The 26,561-nt window shown below is 38.6% G+C and overlaps 1 protein-coding gene across 2 annotated transcripts in view; it reads left to right on the top strand.

The window, feature by feature from the left end:
• Positions 1-26,561, top strand: part of LOC149230163 (uncharacterized) — a 210,386-nt gene that overhangs the window by 59,575 nt on the left and 124,250 nt on the right. For both annotated transcript variants that reach the window (XM_089378876.1, XM_089378877.1), the window contains 2 exons: positions 9,577-9,685; positions 9,809-9,848. In XM_089378876.1, the coding sequence (XP_089235002.1) occupies positions 9,577-9,685; positions 9,809-9,848 (149 nt within the window). The remainder of the gene's footprint in view (positions 1-9,576; positions 9,686-9,808; positions 9,849-26,561) is intronic.

Here is a 26,561-nt window from a genome sequence, read left to right as displayed (position 1 = left end):
AGAGGATCCGATCTCTGGAACGTGTACTAAGCGAAAAGTTCTCTTGTAATCTTTTTATGAGCAATAAAGCAAGACTTTGGGGTTAAATTTTGCCGGTGTTACTCTTCATGGAAATGTTGTAAGATGTATTTTTTTCATGCGTAATTTCTTTTTAGCCATTGATGATAGCTTTCTGAAGAGCGATTTGAGTACAAGTATCTTGCTCAGTCGATGGGGTTTTGAATGATAATTTAAGTTTTGAATATAATAGCATGTATCTTTATTTATCTAAATTTTATTATCGCTTTCTCGCTCTATGTTGATGGTTGAATTGAGTTGTGCAAGAAAGTCTTGATTTTTAGATCATCGGGCGTTCGAGGAAGTTTTCGGTTGAACCAGCCAACTCCCGATTCGTGTTTTCTAAAGAGCCCAACTTAATTTGATCCCGGGCTTATCATAAGATATTTTTTATGGGTGATGCATGAAGGGTTTTGAGCTCAATACCTCCTCTAAATTCAAAAAATTTATTTTTTTTGTGCTAAATTGATAGATCCGGTTGTTGAGAGCCTCATATTATCAGATCTGGGAGTGGAATTGGACTCACACTCACCAGATCTGGTAGATCTGTTGTTCCTGTGCATAGATCTGTAAATTTTTTTAATTTCCCTGACTAGGGTTTCTGGGGTTTCATTTATTTTTGTATATCCGGGTTCTAGGTGTTTGTGTTTTTAGGAACAGGTTGCAGATCTGAAGGTGAAGTTTGATTTTGAAGCCAGATCTAGGCCTTGGAGGGTAAGATCTGGCCTCAAAACCAACTTTTGTACGGGCATTATTTTGCGGTCCAAGGGTTTCTTAAATTTAAATTTAGATCTGGAAATTTAGTGAGGATCTCAGGGTTAAATCTGAAGCAAGTTGATTCAAAATATTAAATTAAGATTTTTGGAAAATTCTTAAAGAGGTCCTGGTAAATTTTAAGGGGTTTCTGGGCCACCAAAAGGCTGATTAGTTTCTTTGATTCGCGGCTTGATTTGTGGAGTTCACTGTGCAATTTCGATTTTTTTTTTACAAGGCCCTAGCCTTGCTACCTTCTCTCATTCTGCAAACGCTGTCTGCTGTCTAATCTTCCTACAGCCTTCTCCAGATCCTCAAAACCTCGCTGGCAGCATTTCGAAATCTCTTCCATCCTCACGCAGTCCTTCAACTCGTTGTCCGTCCACCTGCAAACACTATCGAAAAGCGGTCTCTCAGCCTTTCTCGCTGCCATCATTCTCATTGATCCCTCCGACTCATTCCTGTCCACGTGAGCTTCCTCAATCCGCTGTGTGCTATCTTCTCTTTGCCACCTCCAGCTCATTCTCCCTCTACGCAGCAACATTCTTCTGTTGCCCATCACTAAACCCTCCGTTTGAGTTTCCCTTCCGCTGCCTATCATATGCGTCTTTTGCTCTCTCCGCGTGTCCATTCCTTCCACAAACCTGCGTCTATTCTCCTCATCCGCATATTTGCTCCATCCCTTAATCCGCTGCGCGCATTCCTACAGCTGCACACCTATCCGCAGCCTTTCTAACCCCTCACCTGCGTGTTGCCTCTTTCCATCTTCCGCCCATTCTTCAAACCTCTGCCTTCATCGTAGTCCCTCCATCCCCTGGCTACTAGCCTGCGCTTCCTCCTCGGCTTGCTACTTCCTCATTTCCGTCGTCCCCTCTGCCAGTCCGTCGAGCTCTCCCTCGCTGCCGTCGAACCCATCCGCGAACTTGTAGTCAACAAAAACATACGTTTGATTTCCTTTTTTTTCTTGTTATGTATGAGGTTTCCATTTGGTTAGGTTAGATAGGTAATTTTAGGTTTGGCACATTTATGATTTAGATTAGTTTTGATTTTTTTTATTTTATTTGGAATCTAAAACATAAAATTCAAAAATCCCATTTTGGTTTCTTTTGATTTTTCATTATTTTTTTTTACCTTGGACTTATCTTTCTTTTTTATTTTATTTTATTTATTTCTTCGTTTTATTTTGGCTTTGATTTTATTTATTTAAATTCAAAAATCATAAAAATTTTAAAATCCTAAAAGTTAAAAATCAAAAAACATTAAAAATAAAAAAGGTCCTAAAAAGTTTATTTTATGTGGCTAGGAAATAAATCAAAATTAATTTTCACACTTAAAGATTTTTTTTAAATTTTTTTATGTGGCCTCTGGCCCATTGAAAAATTTAAAAATTATTAAATCTTTTTCGATTTATTTTGGTCACATTTAGTCTTGCTCAGCACATCGAAAAGTTTTCCTAAAGACTAATCAAATTTATCAAGGGTAAAATCTAAAGGAGAGTTTTGTGGTATCAACATTTCTTTTTCTCTATAGTTAAATGTGCTTAAATTTTTTATATCCTAAGTTTAACTATAGGAAGGTGGTTAATTTCCTAGATTTGGATCACTAAGCATAATCATTTAAATTCTAGGATCTAAATTGGTTAGCATTTAAATTTCGTGGTTGTTCAAAGTATTTGGATCTCTTGAAATTTAATTGCTAGAACATTGTGCATCTATTGAAATTGATCGTCATTGCTTGAATTATTAAATGCTCGTTACATGTTAGACGTTTTACAAATGTCTTCAAGTGATTGTTAAAGAATCTTGTCGTGGAACTATAATAGATCGCATACCTCTGTTTCCTAAGCTGAATACTTTTGAGCATTTGTCGACATTGATATCGAATTGCGAAGTAGTTTTTGTTTTCTTTGAGCTAAATTATATCAAGAAGATTTGAAATAAGCTGGTGTTTTAATTGTAATATCTTCAAGAGTTTATCTTTTAAGTCTTCATCTATAAAGCGAACATCTCATTTGGGTAATTGAGGTCTTTGGCAACATAAGTGTTTTTCCATCCTCGAGTCTAAATTCATCTCATCTTCCGGTGCATTTGCATATAAGTTAACTTTGCATAGATAAAATTTACTTCCAAGCATAAGCTTGGTCGATATACAGATAGATCTCCATTCGTCTTTTCTTGAGAAGCCTGTTTTAATAGTACTTAAAACGGTGACCTTGTAGTCGTCAGAGCCACAACTCTTTGCAGCGCCGGAGGCACCGGGTATGTTAGAAGTTCAGGAGAGGTATCGTTAATCACACCTTAGTGTGCTTCTCCTGACCTTCTCTCTGCCAATTACTACGAAATCAGGCTCAACACAGAAAAGATTGAAGGAATCACAATCTAAGTAGGCATTTAACTAAAATCAACCAAGATTCCTGCATCTCACATTAATTTTAGGGTTTGCATTTCATATAAGATAGTCATTCATCTAAGCAACAATTACTAATTGATTACTTGGTCTTCATTTCTCTAGCAAGATCGTTGACTCCATAAGGCATTGATATTAATCGTTTAAAATCTAATTTAATCCTAAATCTTGCTAAATCTTAATCAAGTATTTGATCCCCTTGCTGTGTCTCCTGAACTGGTTGGTTCCCAACTAGTTCTTCTTCATTCCATTTTTCCATAGGGTCTACCCCCCTTAGCTTGCTGTAGGGAGACAACTTAAACGGAGAGATTGGGGATCAGGGTGACAACCCTCGATCTGAGCGTTGTCGCGGTGCCTAGACATTCTGTGCGACAACAGGGGCCATAGTAAAAACTTACTTGTGTAGGTCAAAAAATCAAAGGCTACAAAGCAACAATTAGAACAAGAAAAGGAAGGTCTCAAGAAGAGATTCGACGAGAATATATCGAAAAAAGAAGAAGCAAATTTGTGTTTAAAAGATCTTAATCATAGATTATTAGAACAAATTAGGGTTTTAAAAGATGAAAAGCTTGAATGTGAAAACACTGAAAATAAGGATGATGAATTAGAAACTGAAGAACTCTTACGTCTCAGAAATCATAATCAAAGTCTACTCACTCAATTTAAGAAACTTAAAAATGATAAGAAATCATTGAAAATAAATTAGAAGAACTTATCATGAAAGAAGTATCAAAGCCTTTAGACGTAAGAGTCCGAGTTGAAGAAAAAGGAATGAATGCCGATCCGGTTAATATCGCAACTCAAGAAGATGACAAACCAGTTGACGTAAAAACATATTTAGATGTTGTAGTTCAGACAATGAAAATTCCAAATGAAGACTATGTAACTAACTCAACAACATCAATACCTAAAGTAAATCAGGAAATTGCTACACACAAAATAAGGGAAAATCAAATCACAAGAACTCCTTATTGACATCTGAATTACAGGAGCAAACATCTCAATCAGTCTACATATTTGTATCATTCAAAACATAAACAACAAACTTATGTTTTGAAGAATACTGATGTCTACAAAATCTAGTTTTATGATAACAATTTATCCCAACCAATGTTACTTGGGAGCGGGAGCTACATTTCCAGAAGCTCCCGGTTTGGGAGCGAGTCCTGGAGCGATTTAAAAAAAAATATATATATATATTTTATATTTTTTAATTTTTGATACATATATGTCAACAAAAACATGTAGAATGATGAATTAGATATAAAAAACATAAAAAAAACATAGATTGATCATTGAACCATATCACATCAATCATCTAGAAGTTATAATCTTCATCAACCATGTCCACAAGTTACAACTGCAACATATTGAGTCTCGTGAATCATGATTCATCAAATTCAATCTTAAAGTTTCAACTTCAAGCTTTCAAAATTGAAAATTCAATATATAACATTTATCATCATTGATCACCAAAGTTGTACTTGTAAGCTAAGTTTAACCATTACAAGAAATAATATCTTAGATATTTCTAAGTTCTAAGTTCTAACTGTTAACATGAAATGAAATGTTATAAAATGGAACATGAATAATGAAATGAAATGAAACAACTTTAGTCTTTCACAAAGCATCATATTCATAATTCACAATCATTACCAATGAGTTATAATTGCCAACTTCAAACTTTCATTGTCACAGTCATATATTGTTTACAAAAAATATCATTATGATATGAAAGAGTCAAGAGTCAAGAGTCAAGGACTCAAGACTCAACAATTATGAAAACTAATAGAAACTAGAAAAGACAAGTAAACTGTAAATCTACATGTGGCCCTTGCCACGAGAGTCTCCTGTATAAGCAGGTCGTGGTGGTCTTCTAGGAGTCTCCCGCACAGACCAACGACCAGAACTAGAAGGCACATGCCCTCCACGTGAGGGTGTAGATGGCGGCAAAGGAACAAGATTCAGAACTCGAGCACTGCTATTGGATGGTGGAGGTGGCATCTCTGCTGCAGTTGCTTCATCTTCATCCTTTATAAGTTCCTCTTCCAGTTCTTCAAGATGTATAGTGCCATCCTCCAAATTGTCATCCTCTTGGTGGTTGTCCCAAATTTTATATGTGGGATCCTCATAAGCCCGATCACAGTGATGACTCAACAACCTCAAGTTGTAGTGCACATAAACCAAGCTTTCTGCCTGGTTTTCATTGAGTTTGTTTTTTTTCACATTATGTATGAAGCTGTAGGTGCTCCAACACCTCTCTGCAGAAGAAGTATTTACAACCTGTGATAGAACTTTTTTTGCCAATTTTGGAAAAAGTCCCTGGCCGCCATATGTTTCCCATCATGTGAGAGAATCAAATTTGTCTCTGTCTTCCATTGCATGGAAGTTACCAAACAAACCAGTGCCACTGAAGTATTTGCCTATTTCAAGGCGCACAGCTGCACATTCCTCCCTGTCAGGTATCAACTTTTCTAATGCTTCCAAATATTCTCTAGTTACCTCTACATCTAAATGGGGTTTGGTCCTAATCCCACCCCCTGATGCAGGTTGGCCCAACCAAGATGTAGAGTAGTATTTTGGCATAAGGATATACGCCAAGCAATGTAGTGGAAGATTAAGTTTATTCCACCGTACACACACAAAATCGTGAATTAGTTTGTACAAGTCGGGATCTCTGTTATGAACAATATCTTCTATTTGCCCCAACATGGTATCCATCTGCTCATACACCTTGCCAATCACTGGTTTATCTGTATCTACAAACCGAATCATGTGATAAATGGGCTTGGTGAAATCCAATACTTGCCTCACACTTGACCAAAACTAACCATCAAGAGCGGCCTCCTCCACCAGTTCAAAACCTCACCTGTCAGCTGCATTTGTAGCTCTTTCCTTTAATACCTGCCAATGTGGACTTGATACCATGCTAGCCAATGACTCTCTTACCTTCAAAAGGCGCTTGAAGGTGAGGTAATAGCTACCAAATCTGGTCTTCGCAATCTTCAACGACTCCAATCTTGAGTGACTGTGGAAAAGGCCATGGGTATTGCTATGATTTGTAATAAATTTTATCATTTGTTTGCCTTTCTTGTACAAATCACCAATCCATTTGTATTGTGCATTTTTGTTCTTGACAACATCATGCATCAGAAGGTTCAATGTGTGAACCAAACATCCAGACCAAAATATGTTGGGGTATTTATCCTCAATATTTTCTCCCGCTGCCTTACAATTAGGAGCATTATCAGTGATGACTTGGATGACATTGTATGGCCCAATACGGTCAATTGTTTCAAGTAATGCTTCTGCAATGTTGATGGTGGTCTTGAACTTGTCTGAGTAATCATATGCAGTTAGAAAGATGGCACCACTAACAGACACAGCAAGAACACTTATCAATGGCTTGCCTTTTACATTTGTCCATCCATCAGATACAATGGACACCCCATGGTCAGTGCAAGAACTTGTCATTCTATTCAAAGAATGTGATATTTTTACTTTTTCATGATCAAGTCCAACGGTTCTTGCCTTGTCATACCCAGGGCTCTTGTATCCTTTAGGGGCATCATTTATGGTAGAAACCATTTCGTGCCAATAAGGTGAGCGAAGAACATTGAATGGTATCCCACATGCATAGAGAAACCTGTAAACCTTTGAATCCACATCATTTCTACACCCCTCATCAAGGAAATCTGATATGGTTCTACGCCTTAAAGCTGGTGACCCTGTGCCACCATATCCACTGCCGTGGGAGGATGCTCAAGGAGTTCTTTGTGCTTGTGATTGTGAGCTTGGTTCAAAGAAACCCCTTGATTTTTTAGATTTGTATTAGGCTTCCTCCTCTTCCCTCATGTATTTGGCTCTATCTGCTGCTGACACAGCTGCACAAGTTTTGATCCCTATTTGTTTATCTCCATCCCATGGCCTTTTCACGCAGAGGTGTTTTCTGGCACGGGTGTATGAACCTGTGTAATTATTGTTGCAATGGGGGCAATGAAATTTAGTGGTTCCACCCCCTCTCCTTGCTTCAGGCCTGTTAACATATTTCCACATTGGGGTTTGGTCTTGTTTAGTTTTTTGAGAGTCATGTTCACCCTCCTCCAGCTCCTCCTCATTGGGGTTTTCATCAAATCCACTTTCTCCAGCTTCTTCATCCCCCTCTTCATTTTGGCCCCTTCGTTTCCTACTCTGCAGCACCATAATAACCAGAAAAGGGACCAAGAAGAGGAAAATGCCAAGAAATATAGCCAGGTCCATGATGTTTGATATTTGTAGGCTTTTGAATCTACAAAATTTAATGGGAATGGGAATATGAATGAGAAAATTAATTTAATTTATTTAGATTAATTAATTTAATTTATTAATTTTATTTAGATTCATGATTTTTTTACTAGATAAAATAAACTAAACTAAATAAAACTAACTAAACTATATTAAATTACTACCTAACTAAGGTTTAAAATACTAAATTACTAAGTTACTAACGTAACTAACCTCTTTGCAGGCTTGCTCCTTGCTCCTCGGGCGCTTGCTTCTCGCTCCTTTGCTCAATTTCCTTTGTTCTCTAGCTTCTCCTCAACTCATTCAAGTGACAATGAATTTTTTTTTTGCCCCCAAGTCGTTTTAAAACTAATTTTTTTTTAAATGAATTTTTTTTCGCGTCCGCGGATTTTTTTCGCGCGAATCGCTCCCGGCGTCGCGCGCGTCGCTCTCAGAGCGAAAATTAAACGCTCGGGAGTGATCGCTCCCTGATCACTCCCGAGCTGTAATTTTCGCTCCAGGAGCGACGCTCCTGAACTCACTCCCAATTTTGGCAGGGAGCGTAAATTTTTTTATCGGGAGCGCGCTCCCGACCCGCTCTCGAGCCGCTCCCGCCCGGAGCGTGGATTGGCAGCGGGTTCGAAGGGGGGGGGGAGCGCTCCTCCGCAACTCTGATCCCAACTATCAAATAATTGCAAAGATTCCACAAAAAATTGATTTAGGATGGTCAAGTCCCTTCTCAATTCGACAATTTTGTTTATCACTCAGAGGATCCTATCATCTTGTATCATCGAAGATGATAGCTCGAAGTATTCTGAAAGATGCGAATATATTACCAAACAAAGAAACATATGACACACCTTGTCAGCAATAAGCTTTGAGGACAAAGATTTCTAAAGAGGAAGGCAATGTTATGAATATAATATACAAAAATAATATAAAATAATTTAAATAAAAATAATCATAATAACAATTAATTAAATAATAATTAGTTACTGAAGAGGCATGTCTTAAAGGACATGACCGTTAAGATAAATTTGGATTATATTATTGCATGCAAATCTGATTTGGGAATTCACTATGTCGAGTATCATTTTCACAATGATTTTCTAGACCTATCATTAGCACTTAGAATTTGGTATTGTTCTTCAAAATTCATATTTCTTTATCTAATAGTAAGTTACCGTAAGTTTTATGTTCATAAGACTCATCTTTCACTTAAGGTTATATTATTTTATAAATCTTAACTTGTGGTTATTTCAAGTTTTATATTTCTTTTATCAAATTTTTGCTTAACCTAAGTTCATTTCTTCAAGAATTTATCAGTTGCATGGGTTATTAATTGGTCTTTTACAAATATGGAAATTCATCTTGCACATAGATTTATAATTTATCTCTTCAACCTTCGTTTTACATCATAAAAGAATTTGATCAAGTGGTTTTCACCACTAAGGCTTAAATATGGAAAATTTCCTTCACTAAGCATTATAAACCAGATTTTGAGTTTAATCCACTCATTCTTAATTGCTTTAGCATCTAAGTGGATTAATGCGGTATATGTTTGTTTTCATTAAGTATAAATCAAGTTGTGTAAGGCATTTCATCACTAAGTCCTTGAATCCTGTATGCTTTACATGTTATATCTTTGTTGGATCCATTTAATCTATCATTAAAATAATCTTGGCATCAGTTTGGTTATTCATATTTGGACTTACTTAGGCTCTCAAAATAATCATTGTATAATTGATGGATACCCCCCTTGGCCTCTAGAGAATTGGCTAAAAATGTAGAGGAAGTTGTACTTTGGTGACATTAATACAACCCTAATTGTTACACCAAGCATGCATTTGTGGATTGAGCTTTTCCACTTTGATGTTAGTGTAAGTGGTAACAGATCCCATCTTTGGTATGAATTCTTTTTTTTTTTTTCAGTCCGTTGGATGTTTTGCAAATTAGGAAGTTAGCTTAGACTAGGAATCGGGATCTTTGATGCGGTACTATTTTAAATGTTTATTAAAGATATTTTGTATGTGGTGAAGCTTGTTTTGTACTTGTAGACAACAAGATGCTGATTATCAATGATATTCTTGTTCACAGCTGAAACAAGATACTGACCAACTGCGTGTAATGTATCGAGAAGGTCCTGAAGGTGCTCCATTTCACACATTACTTGCAGAAGGCTATATAGATGGTCCCCTTGATAACTGTAAGTTCATCTCTTGCAGTGCAACATATTTCAAGTATTAGTTTCTTTTCCATGAAACAACCTTGTTTTGACATTTTTATTACTTCTTTCTCAAGTTATTAGTTTTATTTTGGAAGTTTGCAGGTGTATGTGTCAGCGTGGAGTCAAGTCTATATCCACAATGGTTAGAGACTAACCACTCTATGCCTTTGTATTATTTTTCCCCTGAAAGTTGCTTCTATGTAACAAGTTCATAGCTAATCAAGGCATTTAAGTAGATATCTTAAATCAAAGAATATTATAAAGTATGTTCTATTAAAGTTAATTAGAAAAGCATTATGTAGTGCTTTCCATTCTTTGTTTTAACTTTTATCTTGAATGTGAGTGAAATTGAAAACAGAAATTTGCTACATGTTGTGGCTCAAACTCTCACCTAGGAGGAAAAGTCCTAACCCCTGCTGGAGAGTCAAGAGGCAACTCTTCGGCAAGCCACCCAATGTCACCTTGGTGGCCTTTACCCACTCTTTAAACTACGGAAAAGGTCCTAATCAAGGGTGGGGGTCCGTAAAGGTCGAACTAAATAAAATTTGTTAAGTGGAGAAGGGGAGCTTTAAGACTTGGTTTGACTAAGGATTTGGCAAGATTAATACTACCCAACCTCAATGGTAAGAAAGCAAATTTTAGATGTGAGTGAGGAGAATTCCAACTCACCAATTATGAACAAGCTTTAAACTATTTATCTTATATAAACAATGCTTTTCCAAAGTAATGCTTGTAAATGAAAATGAGTCTTGCTCAATAGATCATGCACAAGGTAAATCATAAGTTTTCAATTGTGCTATGAAACCTCAAAAATGTTATATCATTTACACATATATTCATGGAAAGATAGATTGCAGGTAATGTTTGGGTGAGATAATCACTTAGCATTATTCATCATCATGAAACCAATCTAAAAGGGATTACTCTGTTTTACAATATCGGAAATTTAAAGAGAGTTGCACCTAGAAACGTGTGTTTAGGGTTTTCCACAGTCCATGTTGTTAAGTGCAGAGTTGTAACCATAGAGCGGGGTAAACAGTGATTCACCAACACTCTCTTAGGTCCAATCATTACCAATGGATTCTGAAAGTATTAATTGAGAACCGTAAGCATGGAATTTCAGTGCAATTATAACCAGCCTCCTCCAAAGTATCATTGTGTCCAAGAGAAATATTGATCCAACAATGTGCAATTATATATTGATAACTCATTTACCACTTGCTTATAAGGGCAGTTTTGTAACCACAGAGCAGTGACAAAAGTAAATAGATGCTTGAGTGATATCACCACGAGTTCATTGTTACCATATATCAAATGAAATGCAATTATGCTAACAATACCCAGTGTTACCTGTTACCACAAAATCTGGTACCTAAGTGCAACGCCTCAATAAGTACTCTAGGTTAAGGGCCACAATGGGATCAATCACCACTGTGACCGTAGCAATTGTTCCCCCTGCTGTTCTGTGGTTGAATATTATCTCCACTAGGGAGGCTTCCACAACAGATCTTAGATATTAGATAACCCAATTATTCCTAGGCTAAATACCCTCTAAGGATTCTACTAATAAAATCACCCAAGGATAGTGTTCAATAAGTAATGCTCTGGGTGAGATGCGATGTAATTCCAAAGTAACAAACTCAAAGGACCCTTTGGCTAAATCTAGAGGGCTCAAATAATCTTGGAGAGGCACAAATATGTTCCCAAACGTATGCTACCTTTAAATTACCAATTGTTGTTATAAACTAGGTTTTTTAGCAACACAATTACAATATGCAATTTTTTTAACAACAAATAAGAAAAAAACCTAAAATTGATAATAGACAAGTTGAAACAAGAGGCTATTTAAAGAATAAACTAGGAAATAGTTTATAGCAAATTTCAATGGTTGAAAACACAAAACAACAATGAGAACCCTAGACTTCGACCCTAATTAATGGCTAAAAAATGCATAAAAAATGATATTTTATGCCTTTCCAATTTAGTACATGCAAATCCTAATGCTAGGACTATAAGGTCCAAGGTAGTTTATGCTATTAAATGCAGATTTTGCTATAACATAACCCTAATTTGCCTTAGAAAACATAAAAATAAAATATAGGATTTTAATCTTTATGATTTTAAATGATTGACACAACAATGGACTAGTGCCTTTCTCAATCAAGGGGCTAATGGAGTTGTTACCTCAGTTGTCGGCAAAGGTACATATACTTTTTAGTGCAGCATTAGCCACCATTGTAAGCCCAAGGTCACTAGTCAAAAGCCATGTAAAAGCCATGTCCGAGCTTGTGTTAGGTATCTTAGATCCGTGTCTTTGTCATTGAGTTTGTATTTAATTGTTTGGTCAGACCATGCCTCACCCCTTGAAGTTCCACTTAAGATCACTTTCGTCCCTAACTAGATTGGAAAGCTTTAGGTGAACTCTCTTGTGGACTAATGGTTTTATGGGAGCCTGCATTTGTAGGGGTGATCACTAGTGTATATGCCAGTCCAGCCCGCGTCGAGGTGCACCTGTGTTACTCCACATGGTTAGAGTTTATTGAGTTTGTATGTGACCTTGGCCATGGTGCAATATTCCTTATGACAACTCTCAAAGCATAACAATTTCATTTGACAACATTTTACGTTTCTCAAGGTTGTTCATAGTTCCCAATGCAAAGTGCTTTTGGTGGTAAAAAAGACAACTTAGTCTTAGAATGTGCAGTTTGATGACAAGACTACATGCCATGTAGAAATTTTTAATCTGAGCATCCGTTGGCTAGTTACAGCTTGGTCAAATTTGGTCAATAGTTCAGAGAAATTTTCTAGAGGGCAGAATAAGGGCAACATTGGGTTGTTTGTGACATGCATTACATCAAAAGTGATTTGCTCAATGAGAGGAACAAAACCCATGTTTCATATTTTGGAAATCCTCAAGGGCATTGGAGATCATCCACTTGGGCGCGATGATATGGTTAGACAGGTTTCCAAGAGGCTTAATAGGGGTAAACCTTGATAGAATTTAACATGCAATATGCCAAAATTGGTCTACAGAATGAGAGGAACAAAACCCATGTCTTGGTTTCTCCAAATTCCAAGGGGTGTTAGAGATCCAACAAGGCATGATGACATGGTAGGCAGGTGATAATGTGGCAACACTAGGCAAGATATGAAGATTCCAAGAGATACCTAGTTTAGATCTAGGCTGGTTTAACATACCTAGGGTGTTGAAATTGTCATAAAGTCAAGGGTGTTGGAGATCTTGCTTCTATGTGGCTAATTCAACATAACAAACCCTAATTTCAAAATTTCATGCAAAACGGAAGAAAATAACATTAAAATTACACCATTCAAGCATGAACCACTTCATCAATCCATAAGAAAGCCTCTCCATGCGAAACATATCCTCCCTAAGACAATTCATAATCTACTTGGCCATTGCCTCCAAGAGAAAGAGAGGAAACAATAGTGCACACTCCTTCTAGAGAAGAATGAGTGTGTGTGATAATGATCCAAAGAAAATTGACTCCCCTCTATGTATATGAGGGTAGCCAAATATATTTTCCTTAATTTACTATTAAAAGCCCTAAAGGTTTGCACAAAGCATTCAACAAGGCTAATAGGTTAGAAGATGGCCTATAAATAACTTTACAAAAGGATAAATCGTAATAAAATACCATAAATTCTCCACATGCGTGGGAGAATTATCTCTCCAACATGATGTCATCCTCCATAAATGAGCATCTCCATCAAGTAAGGTGACAAAATAGGTCCAAGAGTGCTCCTCACTCCAAGATACCTCATCTAAGTGAATGGGTGGATCTCCAAGTACATCTCCTCATCCAAGACGTCATCATCAAGAAGCCCTACATCACCTTTCTAGAGTTTGCATGGGTGACGTGGCTAGCCTAGGGCATGGAATTAACATCAAAAGGGAGTGTGCCAACCCTCCCAAATTGTATTAGGATATCTCCATCATCATCTGGGCTTAGGAAGAAGGAAACATCCATTGCGTAGGTATAAGGCCAGCCTGGGGGTGTCCTGGGTCCTCTGGGGCACATCATCAATCAAGCTAACACCTTGAATTTGTGGCTCTATGTTTTAGCATCTAGAGATGTAGAAGGGGCCATACATACATGTAGAGGCTCCTCAAGGTCCAATGTTAATATCTAGAGGGGCAACGTTGGGGTTGCAATGTCATAAATGCTCTCGTAGTTGGGCTAGACATCCTCTTCAATGTGCTGGAAAGGTGTCAAGCCATCCCTCAAGGGACACCCAATGTTACTGTGAGAAACCACTTGAATCATACCCTCAAGATCAAATGAGATGAACATCATTAGGTAAAGAAATCTTCAAAGTATCATACTGGACCATATTCAATGCTTGGGGCACAAAAATACTTCACACAATTCTTGCCTTCAAATATCTTTGTAGTTGATGATTTGTAAGCAAGTTACCACACTTGTGTTAGGAATGATTATTCAAACAAATCTATTAGGTGTTTCTAGCCCCAAGGGGAGAGACAATTCCTGGGCAGGCCCATCAATCCATACATGCATGCAATAAATGTGGTGATGGAGTGGGAAAGGCTTCAACGAAGATGCCATAGCCATGGTGCCAGTTAAAGGAGTTCCAACACCTTAAGTATAATGATGATAAGAGGGAACAATTTTGGAGGCTTGAGTTATCCCTTTCCTCAACCTTCTTTTCCACCCTTTTGATGTGCCCTTTACTGTGAAATTTCCACGATTGCAACAAACTGGATATTTATCTTCTAACTACTGTAGTTTATTTGTCTTATGTAAATTACTTTACGGTAAATAACGATAAATTTGCTATTGCAATCTTCACAAATAAAAACGCTGAGGAATATAAAAAATTGAACTGAGAAATAATGTACACACACATAAAAATTTGACACAATTATTTTTGGACAATTGTCCCTAGAAAAACCCTTAAGGGAAAACCAGTGCAACAAATGGGGGTTTTATTATTATCTTCAACAATTTGAGAAATTACAAGTGGATGCCTTTCATTGGCAATCCTTTGATAATACTGATCTTTACTGGCAAAATAATTTGGAGACTAACTGTCTACCTCTGCTACTCGATCTGGCCCTCTTGGCAACTCACACTTTCCTAGGCTATTTACACTGTGTTATGAAACCAGCTCACAAAAAGATAGAAAAGAGAGATCCACGCCTTAGAATTCAGCCTCTTCGAGGGGGCAACCTCCTTTACATTACATAAATGAACAATTCTTGGATGATACAAATGACAAAACCTCCTTTCTATATATAGGAGTCTAAGGAGTCACAATATAATCCAGCCGACCTAACAATAATAATATAAAGCCACAAAAATAACAATAGAGGGATTCTATGGGGCACAGAAATAACAATATGGGGGTAATAGGGGCACAACAATATAAATAAGGGGTATAACTACAATAGTAATGGGGTAATCACTAGTATTATAGGGACCCAACATGCCCCTCTCCTTCAAAAAAGTGTTGTCCTCAACGCTTGAGTAGTTTGGATACTTCTGCATAAAATTCTCATCCTCCCATGTGGAATCTTCAGCGGATAAGTTCTTCCACTTGATAAGATACTCTGAAATTGATCGATTTCGTAGCTGTCGAGTTCTTGTTTCTGTGACTGCTTCCGGTTCCAATATAATTTTTCCTTCCTCATCAAGTTCTGGCAATATTGTTTGAATTGGGAGCTTGTCACCTATAACCTTCTTTAAACATGAAACATGGAAAACTGGGTGCAATCGAGAAGCTGCAGGAAGCTCCAATTTGTATGCCATAGTACCAATCTTTTCAACACCTTGTACGGACCATAATACTTTGGTGATAATTTATTATCCTTCTTAGCTTGCTTTAGGGACATTTGCTTATATGGTTGTAGCCGTAGGAATACCCAATCACCTACATCAAAACTTCTTTCACTGCGATGTTGATCTGCCTGTTGTTTCATTCTATTTTGTGCCAACACGAGGTTATCCTTTAAGAGTTGGAGGACTTGTTGTTGATGTTCGATGTGATGTTCCACTGCCTGAACCTTAGAATTTTCTCTTAAATATGATGTGATGGATGGTGGTTGATACCCATAAAGTGCCATAAATGGGGTCATTTTTGTTGCTGTATGGAAGGAAGTGTTATACCACCATTCAGCCAGAGGCAACCATTTGACCCATTGTGTCTGTTTATCAGATACAAAGCAACGAAGATATCCTTCCAAACATTTGTTTACTATCTCAGTTTGCCCATCAGATTGAGGATGATAAGATGAGCTATGAGCTAACTGAGTACCAAGACAAGAAAATAATTCTGTCCAAAAATTTCCAGTGAAAATGGGATCTCTGTCACTTACAATAATCTTTGGGTTTCCATGTAGCTTTTGAACTGTTTCCATAAATGCAGTAGAAACTGTACTGGCTTTAAATGGATGTGATAATGCACAAAAGTGTGCATACTTGGTAAGTCTGTCAACTACCACCATGATGACACTCTTTCCCTCAGACTTGGGTAAACCTGTGATAAAATCCATTGAAACCTCCTCCCAACGTTGGCTTGGAATGGATAAAGGTTGTAATAGACCTGGTGTCTTAATTGTTTCAACTTTATTTTGCTGGCAAACCAAACATTCCGCCACAAACTTTTGAATATCTGATTTAAGGCCATCCCAAAAAAATTCCTTCTTAACCCTGTGGTAAGTTTTTAAAAATCCTGAGTGCCCTCCTAAGGGAGAAGTGTGCAATTCCATAAGAATCTTTTGTTTTAGCTGGGAATTCTTACAGAGGTATAAGCGATCTTTGTACCATAACGAATCATTTTGCCAGCTAAATGTATCAGAAGTACTGGAATCTTGTTGTAGCTTTCGAATAAGTGCCCACACTTCTTCGTCATTCTTCCATTCCTCCCTTGCTTCGTTTATCCAATCTGGTTGGATAATAGAAATGGCACACAACAATGCTTCCACATCCTCATCCTTTCTTGAGAGTGCATCTGCCACCACATTTTGCTTCCCTTTTTTGTAGATGATTTCAAAGTCATAACCCAACATCTTTGTGACCCACTTTTGTTGCTCTTCAGAGGATAATCTTTGTTCTAAAAAGTATTTAAGGCTATCATGATCCGTTTTTACCTTGAAGTGTCTTCCCATTAGGTAGGGTCGCCATTTCTTAAGTGCATGGAGTATTGCCAACATTTCCTTCTCATAAATAGCTTTGCTTAAAAACTTTCCCTTGATTGGACGACTTTCAAAAGCAATGGGTCTTTCATCTTGCATTAGAACAGCACCAATTCCATTTCCTGAAGCATCACATTCCACAATAAAGGTTTTTGTGAAGTCCGGTGTAGCTAAGACCGGTGCTTGGCACATTGCCTCTTTAAGATGTTCAAAGGCCTTTGTTGCTTCCGAAGTCCATGAAAATGAATCTTTCTTCAATAATGTTGTTAGAGGTGCTGCTATTCTCCCATAATTCTTAACAAACTTGCGATAATACCCTGTCAACCCAAGAAATCCTCGCAGATGCTTTATGGATGTGGGGATTTTCCATTCCTTAATGGCTTTAATTTTGCTAGGGTCTACCTTAACTCCTTCATGAGATACAATATGACCCAAATATTCCACCTCCTGGACTCCAAAGAAACATTTGGATCTTTTTGCATATAATTGTTTCTCCTCCAATAGTTGTAGCACCCTGTCAACATGTTCAACATGATCCTTCCAAGACTTGCTGTAGATTAGTATATCATCAAAAAATACTAACACAAATTTTCTAAGGAATGGTTTGAAAATTGAATTCATCAAACCTTGAAATGTTGAAGGTGCATTGGTAAGGCCAAAAGGCATGACCAAAAATTCATAATGACCCTCATGAGTTCTAAATGTTGTTTTCGGAATGTCTTCAATCTTCATTCTGATTTGATGATATCCCGAACGAAGATCCAACTTGGTGAAGTAAATTGATCCATGCAATTCATCCAGTAATTCATCAATAACAGGAATGGGGAACTTATCTTTAATAGTGAGCTTGTTGAGCTCCCTATAATCTGGACACATGCGCCATGATCCATCCTTCTTGTGCACCAATACTACTGGAGCTGAGAAAGAACTTTGACTTGGTTGAATTATACCAGCCTCTAGCATTTCTGCAACCATACGTTCAATTTCACTTTTTTGGACATATGGATATCTGTACGGCCTGATGTTTGGAGGAACACTTCCTGGAATCAGATGAATAGCATGATCATGATCACGCATAGGTGGGAGACCTTTGGGAGTCTCAAATACCTTGGAATGATTGTCCAGGACTTTTTGGAGATCTGGAGAAATAGATGATTCCAATGTGGAAACATCTAGCGAACATAATTGTGCAATTACACCTCTTTGCTCCTTTTTTAGAAGCTTTGTCATGCCATTAGAGCTGATTATCTTTCCTGGTTTCCCTGCAATACCCCTTAATTCAACTTCCTTTCCTTCCACAGAAAATTTCATGAAAAGTTCTTGAAAATTAAAAGCTATTGTACCCAAGGATTGTAGCCATTGGACTCCTAGTACAACATCAGCACCTCCCATTGGAATGGAAAGCATTGGGCTAGTCAATACATATTCTCCCATGGATAGCTTGATATTATGGCACTTTCCAGAACAATTTATTGTTCCTCCATTTGCAATCATCACTTGACACTCTGGTGCTGGATATAGGAAGCAATTCAATTCTTTTGCTACCCTACAATGAATAAAATTGTGGGTGCTTCCTGAATCAATCAACACTATTACCTTTTTCTTCTTGATTTGTCCTTCTATCTTGATGGTTTGAGGAGTGGTAATTCCCGCCAATGCATTACAAGATATGGTCGGATTTATTTGTTCTTCATCTAGGCTTTGTTCCTGGAATATATCCTCTTCTTTTGACCTTTCTTGCTCCTTTTCTTCTTCCTCTTCACAATCTATGTAGAATAATTTCTTCTCAGCACACTTATGACCTTTTGTGTATTTGCTATCACAATTGTAACAAAGCCCTTTTGCTCTTTTTTCTTCCAATTGTTGTGGTGTCAACCTTGTAGGTTGTGGAAGACTATGGGCAACAACACTTCCGTCTTTATAGTTGTGAACGGTATGCTTCCTAGTTGCCATAATTTTGCTTTCCATTTTTCTTGCTAACCTGAATGCCTTCTCTAATGAATCAGGTTCCCAAAGGCGCACATCATGTTGGATATTATCCTTTAAAGACCCTATGAACACATCAATCCTATGCTCCTCTGGAATATCTTTTACCCTTATGTTCAATTTTTGGAACTCCTCAATGTGCTCCATTATTGAACCCTTTTGTTTGAGACTTATCAATTGGCTAAAAAAAGTGTTGCTTTTTGTATCCTCATAATGTGCTATCAATTCTTCCGTAAAAATTGCCCAAGTGATAAATTGTTTACGAGAACAAAGCCATTGATACCATACAAACTGATTTGGTTCCAAATATAAAGTTGCCATACGTACCTTTTGTGTGTTTTGCACATTATTGAGATCGAAGAATTGCTCCATCTGTAATATCCATGTGGCGGGATCCTTGCCATCAAACTTCCTCATATCGATTTTTGGAACATGGTGAGTCTTCGATCCAACATTAGAGTCTATGGAATCATGATTAACATTTCTTTTGTTCTCATCATGAGTTTCCTTTACTACCTTTTCACCATTAGTGACCCTTTCTTGTAGCAACTTCTTCAATTCATCCATCTTATCATCCATGCCATCAATTTTAGCGTCCATGCCATTCACCTTAGCTTCCATGCCATCCATCTTAGCTTCCATGCCCTTTATCTTAGATTCCACGCCATTTATCTTAGATTCCACGCCACTTATCTTAGCTTCTGTTAGCTTTTGTGAGCGTGACATTTGTTGCACTTGTTCTTGTAATTTTGATATATCATGTAGCATTTCTTCCTCTTCTTCATGAGTCATGCTAGAGCTTTCAGGTTCCTTACTAGGTGTTTGCATTTTCTTTCCTCGGGGCATCAGTTACCGATAATAATGTTTTACTATGCCCTTTGAATTCCGTTAAACCAAGCTTACACAAAAATTAAAAAAAAAACTACACACCTTTTTTCACTTTATAGAAGCCTGATATTGAATCTGATGTATCTCTCTAATTTCGGATCATCCAATTCTGAAATTGCTACCTGTAGTAGCCTTCTGCGTCCTCTTTCCAATGCCACAAGTCTGAGCAAAATTGGATTCTCCAAGGAAGAGTTATGTGAAATCTCCCACAGTGACTTGTTTTTAGACTGGTTCAGTAGAGCGAACTTGTACGACGTGCCACGAGTCCCTGTTTCAACCTTTGAATCTGAAACACACATACAAAAAACTACAGTCTGTCCTCTTTCTGTATCTTCTTACGAAATTTCAATCCGATCCCCAGAGAGAAAGTTATGACGATTTTCCCCAGGTCACCTGTTTTGAATGTAATTCAGGAGTCTGCAAAAAGACCAACTTCCTCAGATCATATCTCCGCAAATATCACGCGAAAAGCTCTAAAATTCGGACCCAAGGTTCAGCGCGATTTCTTCTCAAATGGGGTTTTTTTGCGACTTCTGAAATGTCACAGAAAAAAAGTTATAGCGAAAATGCCACGATGACCTGTTTGGAGCAGCGAAACCCTAGAATCCAAAGCTCTGATACCAAATGTTATGAAACCAGCTCACAAAAAGATAGAAAAGAGAGATCCACGCCTTAGAATTCAGCCTCTTCGAGGGGGCAACCTCCTTTACATTACATAAATGAACAATTCTTCGATGATACAAATGACAAAACCTCCTTTCTATATATAGGAGTCTAAGGAGTCACAATATAATCCAGCCGACCTAACAATAATAATATAAAGCCACAAAAATAACAATAGAGGGATTCTATGGGGCACAGAAATAACAATATGGGGGTAATAGGGGCACAACAATATAAATAGGGGGTATAACTACAATAGTAATGGGGTAATCACTAGTATTATAGGGACCCAACACACTGCCTCTAGGAAATGTGCACTGCTGCTCTCTAGAAATTCGTACAACCTCGAAATCACCCTCCTGTAAGTCGTTTCACCTCCCTCTGCCTCTAAAACCCACTTGCTCTACCTCCAAACAATAGATCCGACCTCTAGCAACTGAAACGTAGTCTCCTCTGGCAACTGGCACTGGGAAGTCTGGCTACTCGCACTAGCTGTAGAGGCCTCCTCTGCAGATGAATTTGACCTCCGCTTCTTGTCTGCCGACACTGGAAAATATTGAGGAAGTCTCCTCCAGACTTCCTGCTCCCAAATCTTTGCTGACCCCTTTGTCTCTGATGCTTCCCTAGCTTCAATTGCACCCTTACTGAATACCTACAACTGGGTAGTTGAAATGCTCAACTCACAGCTGATGCCTTTTCCAAACCCTTCGACCAACTCTTATAACCTCTCGTTGGAGTCTCAACGACCACGATTTCATCTTAACCGATGGTTAAGATCAACTTGACTTCATCAATAGAAGTCTCTAGAGTAAAATTAAACTCCCTCAATTAATTATTTTTAATTAACCACTTTTCCTAAGTTAGACTTAGGAAATATTTTAATTATGGCTAATTAATTTAATTGAGGTGTCTCCAAGTCTTTTCTTGTGAAACCTTTTCTGGGTTTTGGAGATTTCGTGTTCCTTAGCCTCTTAGACACCATAAAGACTAGAATACCTGTCTGTTGCTACCCCAAAAACTAACACTCCATCTTAGAAAGGAAGGCATTCTCCACTATACCCATTTGCTCTTTGAAGTAGACAAACTTTGCCCACCCTAAGGCCTTCGTGAGTATATCAACCACCTACTGGTCTGTGGGAACTTGATGTAGCCAAATTGATCCACCTTGCTGGTGTCTAACATTTGTGATACCTCATCTCTTCACATCTTCTAGCTGATCTATCATTTGACTTCCTTTCATTGGAAATACTGTGAAGAAAATACTTTGACAGTCATTGTCCACCATGCTACTACGCATACTCTGATCTCACACTGTTGATGCCTCTGCACTGGAGTCTCTCTGGATGGAACTGCACTTTTCTCTCTGCAATTGGCCAATTCGCACTGCCTTCCTCCTGTCTCTGTGTTGCTGTCAGCGCTACACTTGTGTGTATTGATCTCTCCCTGAACTGCTGAGTCACTGCAATTGGATCTGCATCTGTCTCCCAAGTATTTATGTGTGTCTAACTAGATCTACACTGTTTCTCGAGAATCTCACTGTGCCTTGCTGACACTTTGATCCTCCTGTTACTTTAACTCTTGGGCACTCGTAGAAAATGTGATGATCCAAATGAGGAACACACAACAATTGGATTTGATCTATTGATCAAGCCCTCCTTGGCTAGATCTAGACGTCATTGCTACTCCTCCCTAGGATCCTGCTCAATCTGGCATACTGGAGTATCATACTCCTCCTCCTGTAGAGGATAATGTTACAAATATAGCGAACTCATCCTCCAATCTAGCGGACAAATCCTCATTCTCTGCTGAAGCCGCTGTCTGCTTCCCCTTTTTGTCCTTCCTGTTCAGACACTGGCTGACATAGTGACCAAGCTCACCACATCCGAAGCACTTCACCTTCGATAGGTCCTTCTTCTTCTTCTCTCCTTTAGAGTCTTGTCCTTGATTGGGACCTTTCTTCGCTTTTCCCTTCCCTGCAAGAGCGACGTTTTCCTCTTCCTTCTCCACCTTCAGTCCCTTGCCACTACTACTGGTAGTACCATCAATGAGACTAAGCCTCAGTTCCTCCTGAGTGAAGTCACTCCACAGGCATTCCCAATCTGGTAGCTTATCCCGTCCAGTAATCACCTGAACGAATGTTCGCCATTCCTTTGTAAACCTGTTGAGAGCTTTATGCACTAGTTCATCCTCTGCTGGCTTCTCTTCAACTGTTGCAAGTTCATCTCTGACCCCCTGAATCCTCGTGAGATAGGATGTTACATTCTCGCCCTTCTGCATTTTGCCGATCCTCCTCTTTTCCTTGAATATCATCTTCCAACTCTCGGAAGGATCCTCGTACAACTTGACGATGGCATCCCACATCTCCTTTGCAGTTCCCTTCTATGCAATATGCGGGACGATATGATCTTGTACTCCATCGAGGACCATCCTCTTAGCCTTGGCCATGTCCTTCCTATAATCATGTAACAAGATAGGATTTGCTGGTACAACTACAATTGCTGTCACAAACTCCTTCAGACCATGCTCATCTAAAAGGAGTAGAATCCTGGCCTTCCAGATGCCAAAGTTGGAGGCTCCATCAAACTTGTCTTGCTCTCTCAATCGCGCTGCAACCATCTTCTCTGAAAACTGCGAAACTGAATAAACTAGAGAACTAATGAACTGGGAAATCCCCTTCTCCTTCCAGCAAATTAAATCGACCTTATCCTCTGCAGTTCTCACTGGAAAGCTGCTACTAGGGAATTCACACCAACCTCTAGCACCTCTTCCGGTAATTTGCATTGCTTGATGCTTCTCTCATGGGCAACTTGCTCTACCTTTAGAACCTCTTTCGGTACAGACACATGCATCGTGGAACCAGAAACACATACTCGCTCAATTGGTAGTATGATTTGGAAATTTTCACTGCCTCAACTCGACCTCTATTGATAGAAATTTCGGCCTTCCTTCCTGACGCTGGAAACCAGGAAATCCTCTGAAAATTTTTGTGGAAATTCCCTCTCCGAAAAATCTGTTCTTTCTATTCCTTGCTTAGTGCTGATCCACTATTGCAAAACACTTGTGCAACAAATCTCTGTGCCAGATCTGCTCTGGGAATCTTTGATCTACTCATTGGAAACCCTTTTTGACAACCTCACTACCTGTTGCTACTGCCCTGAGACAATTCACACTTTTCCTCCGGACTTGACTAGAAATTGAATTGCTACCTCCTTGCAATTCGCACTGCTTGGTTGGCCTGTGCAGATCTGGTTCTTTGTGCTTTAGATATCCCTCTAAATTGCACAACCCTCGCTTCTAGAGCCTTTGATTTGATCTTTACTGCTCTGATACAATGTGAAATTTCCACGATTGCAATAAACTGGATATTTATCTTCTAACTACTGCAGTTTATTTGCCTTCCGTAAATTACTGTATGGCTAAGTTGCACGAAGCATTGAAAAGTTTCAGAGTTTCCGAAATGAGTACGTTTAGAAACGTCACCTCCCAAAAATGGAAACATCCACTGAAACATCATATATATATATAAAGCAATTTATAAATAAGTGAATAAGACATTATCTTGAAAGAAAAAAGGGAAATAAAACCCATGGATGATAATTTAGCAGGAAAACCAAGTCTATATTAACTCTCATAGATGATTACATGGTGGTTGAGTTTCAGAGTTTCGGGTATGGGTACGGCCTGAAACGCCAGGTTCCTAGAAGTTTCGTGCAACATAGCTTTACGACAAATAATGATAAATTCACTATTGCAATCTTCACAAGTAAAAACATAGGAACTGAGAAATAATGCACACGCACATAAAAGTTTGACAGTGATTTTTGGACACTTGTCCCTGGAAAATCCCCGAAGAGAAAACCAATGTAGTAGACGAGGGTTTTATTATATATTCTGCAGTTTGAGAAATTACAATTGGATGCCTCTCACTGGAAATCCTCTGACAAATACCGATCTTTATTGGCAAAATAATCTGGAGACTAACTGTCTCCCTGTGCTACTCGATCTGGTCCTCTCCCAGTAACTTGCACTTTCCCAGGCTATTCACGCTGCCTCTTGGAAATGCGCATTGTTGCTCTCTGGAAATTCGTATAGCCCTGGAATCACCTTCTTGCAAGTCGTCCTGCCTCACTCTGCCTTTGAAACCCACTTGTGTTGATTTGGGGTAACATCGAATGTGCTCTAGCCATGAAAATTGGTGGAGAGGCTAAAGCACTGAGATCTCCAAGACCCATAAATGGTTTGGAAAGATTGTACCCGATTTGGGGGATATTAAAATAAAATATTAATGGGTATTAGTATAAAACTGGGTTAGAAGGTTCCAAAATTCATGGATCAAGCCAAATCTAATCTTAGTCGTTGATCAGAGATTTAATCTCGGCCATTGAAGGACCAACGAGAAAAGTATAAGAGGAGGCTTGAGGGTCAGTTGGAAGATACGCCAGAGTGATTAGTCATTCGATTTGCTAGAGCGGGGTTGCTAAGCAAATTCGAATCAGTGATCAGCAGCGAGGGGCAGTGAGTACTGGGTAGAGAGGTAGAGACAATGCCAAGAGACCAACGCAAAAGTAGAGAGCGAGAGGCAGCGTCCAGTTCAGGCCAGTGTTTTAAAACTCCGACTCCGACTCCGACTCGGCCGAGGATTGACTCCGACTCTGACTCCGAAACGGTAATGACTCGGCCGACTCAATTTCAATGACTCGGTCGTTGTAAAAAATACATTAAATATTTATTTTTTTTATAAAAAAACATAATTTTAAAGATTTTAAACATAATTTTAAAGAAAACCATTTATAAAAGGACTTTAAAGTTAAAATGAGTATTATTTTTCAAAGGATTTTCCCAATTATACCTTCACTTTATTTACATGATGCAGGGCATGCCTAAGGATTATTATAATGGGTAAACTATAGTAGAAAATAACAGTGGAGAATGATTTTAACATGCTTTCTTCCTTTTCTTGTGAACAATTGACAAGTTAAATTTTACTTTTTGTCATAGTTTCCCATTTACACATCCAACCACCAAACGTACTTCATAAAAATAGAAAATTTGGGCCGGTTTGACATCTATCTAATTTTATTATAGTTACCTCAATCTGGCAGCAATTCATTCAGGTCAATGTGTTAGCATCTTCCCTCTCTCGAGTACTAAACATTACTGGAAAAATTCAGTGTCCTGCCTCATTGGCCCTCGTTCACCTGTGATTTCTTTCCATGTGATATCTGATTCCTATCTATGTGATGTCCGATTCCTATCTATGTGATATCTGCAGCTATCATGCTATGACAGCATATCCATTGATGGGATTCACTCTACATTAATACTCTCCTAACACAGTTGGCATAGGAATTGCAACTTGTTAAATTGTACCTCAGATAGTCTTCTACAGCCCAGACACATATGTGGCAGTCCAGCACACACTTATGAACAGATGTCGATACTTCAGTTACAGTAATTCGAGCTGTGCACTGCAACGATGCACTTCCTCTCTTGTTGACTGAGCACTATAATGCATTATATACGTAGGATTGATTACTATTCTATTTCCACAAATTGTCCTCAACTGTTTGCATGGTATCCTCAGAAGTTTACATGTATTAGTTCAGTTTTATTCTAGCAGCTTTCTAATTTTGACTTCAGAGTTCAGTCTAAGTTGAGTTAGGTAAGATGTATGCAGTCCAATTGAGAGGACAGATCTCTAGGAGAATGCATGGTTGCAAGCATCAGATCATCTACAGTAGAGATGCACTTACCTGGTTTATAACTTTATCTATGCCCTCAGGACTGACTCGGTGGAGGAAACGGCCGAGTTGGCCGAGTCAGCCATGACTCGGCCAAACGAACCGTTTCCTCCACCGAGTCAGTCCTGAGGGCATCGAATCGGACCAACTCGGCCGTTTCCGTTTCGGAACGGCCGTTTCTTAAAACACTGGTTCAGGCCACGCAGAGCCCAGCAGAGACAGCGCAGAGGCCAGAGGGACTGCGTCGCAAAGAGCAGCTGGAGTGACGCAAAGGGTCCAAGAGGCTGCGCAGTGCCTCGAGGGCTGATGCAGAGGCTAGAAGGGCCAACGTCGAGCTTCAGAGTCGCTGGAGAGGGTTTCGTGGGATAGGTTTTTTGAATACCTGTTTCCGAATAGAGAGGCA

This window comes from Pinus tabuliformis, chromosome J, assembly GCF_031772625.1.
Source record: "Pinus tabuliformis cultivar Carrire ecotype Pingquan chromosome J, CPIR1, whole genome shotgun sequence".
NCBI classification, from domain to species: domain Eukaryota; kingdom Viridiplantae; phylum Streptophyta; class Pinopsida; order Pinales; family Pinaceae; genus Pinus; species Pinus tabuliformis.
The sequence above is the reverse complement of the archived record's forward strand: the minus strand, read 5'-3'. Positions and strand labels throughout refer to the sequence as shown.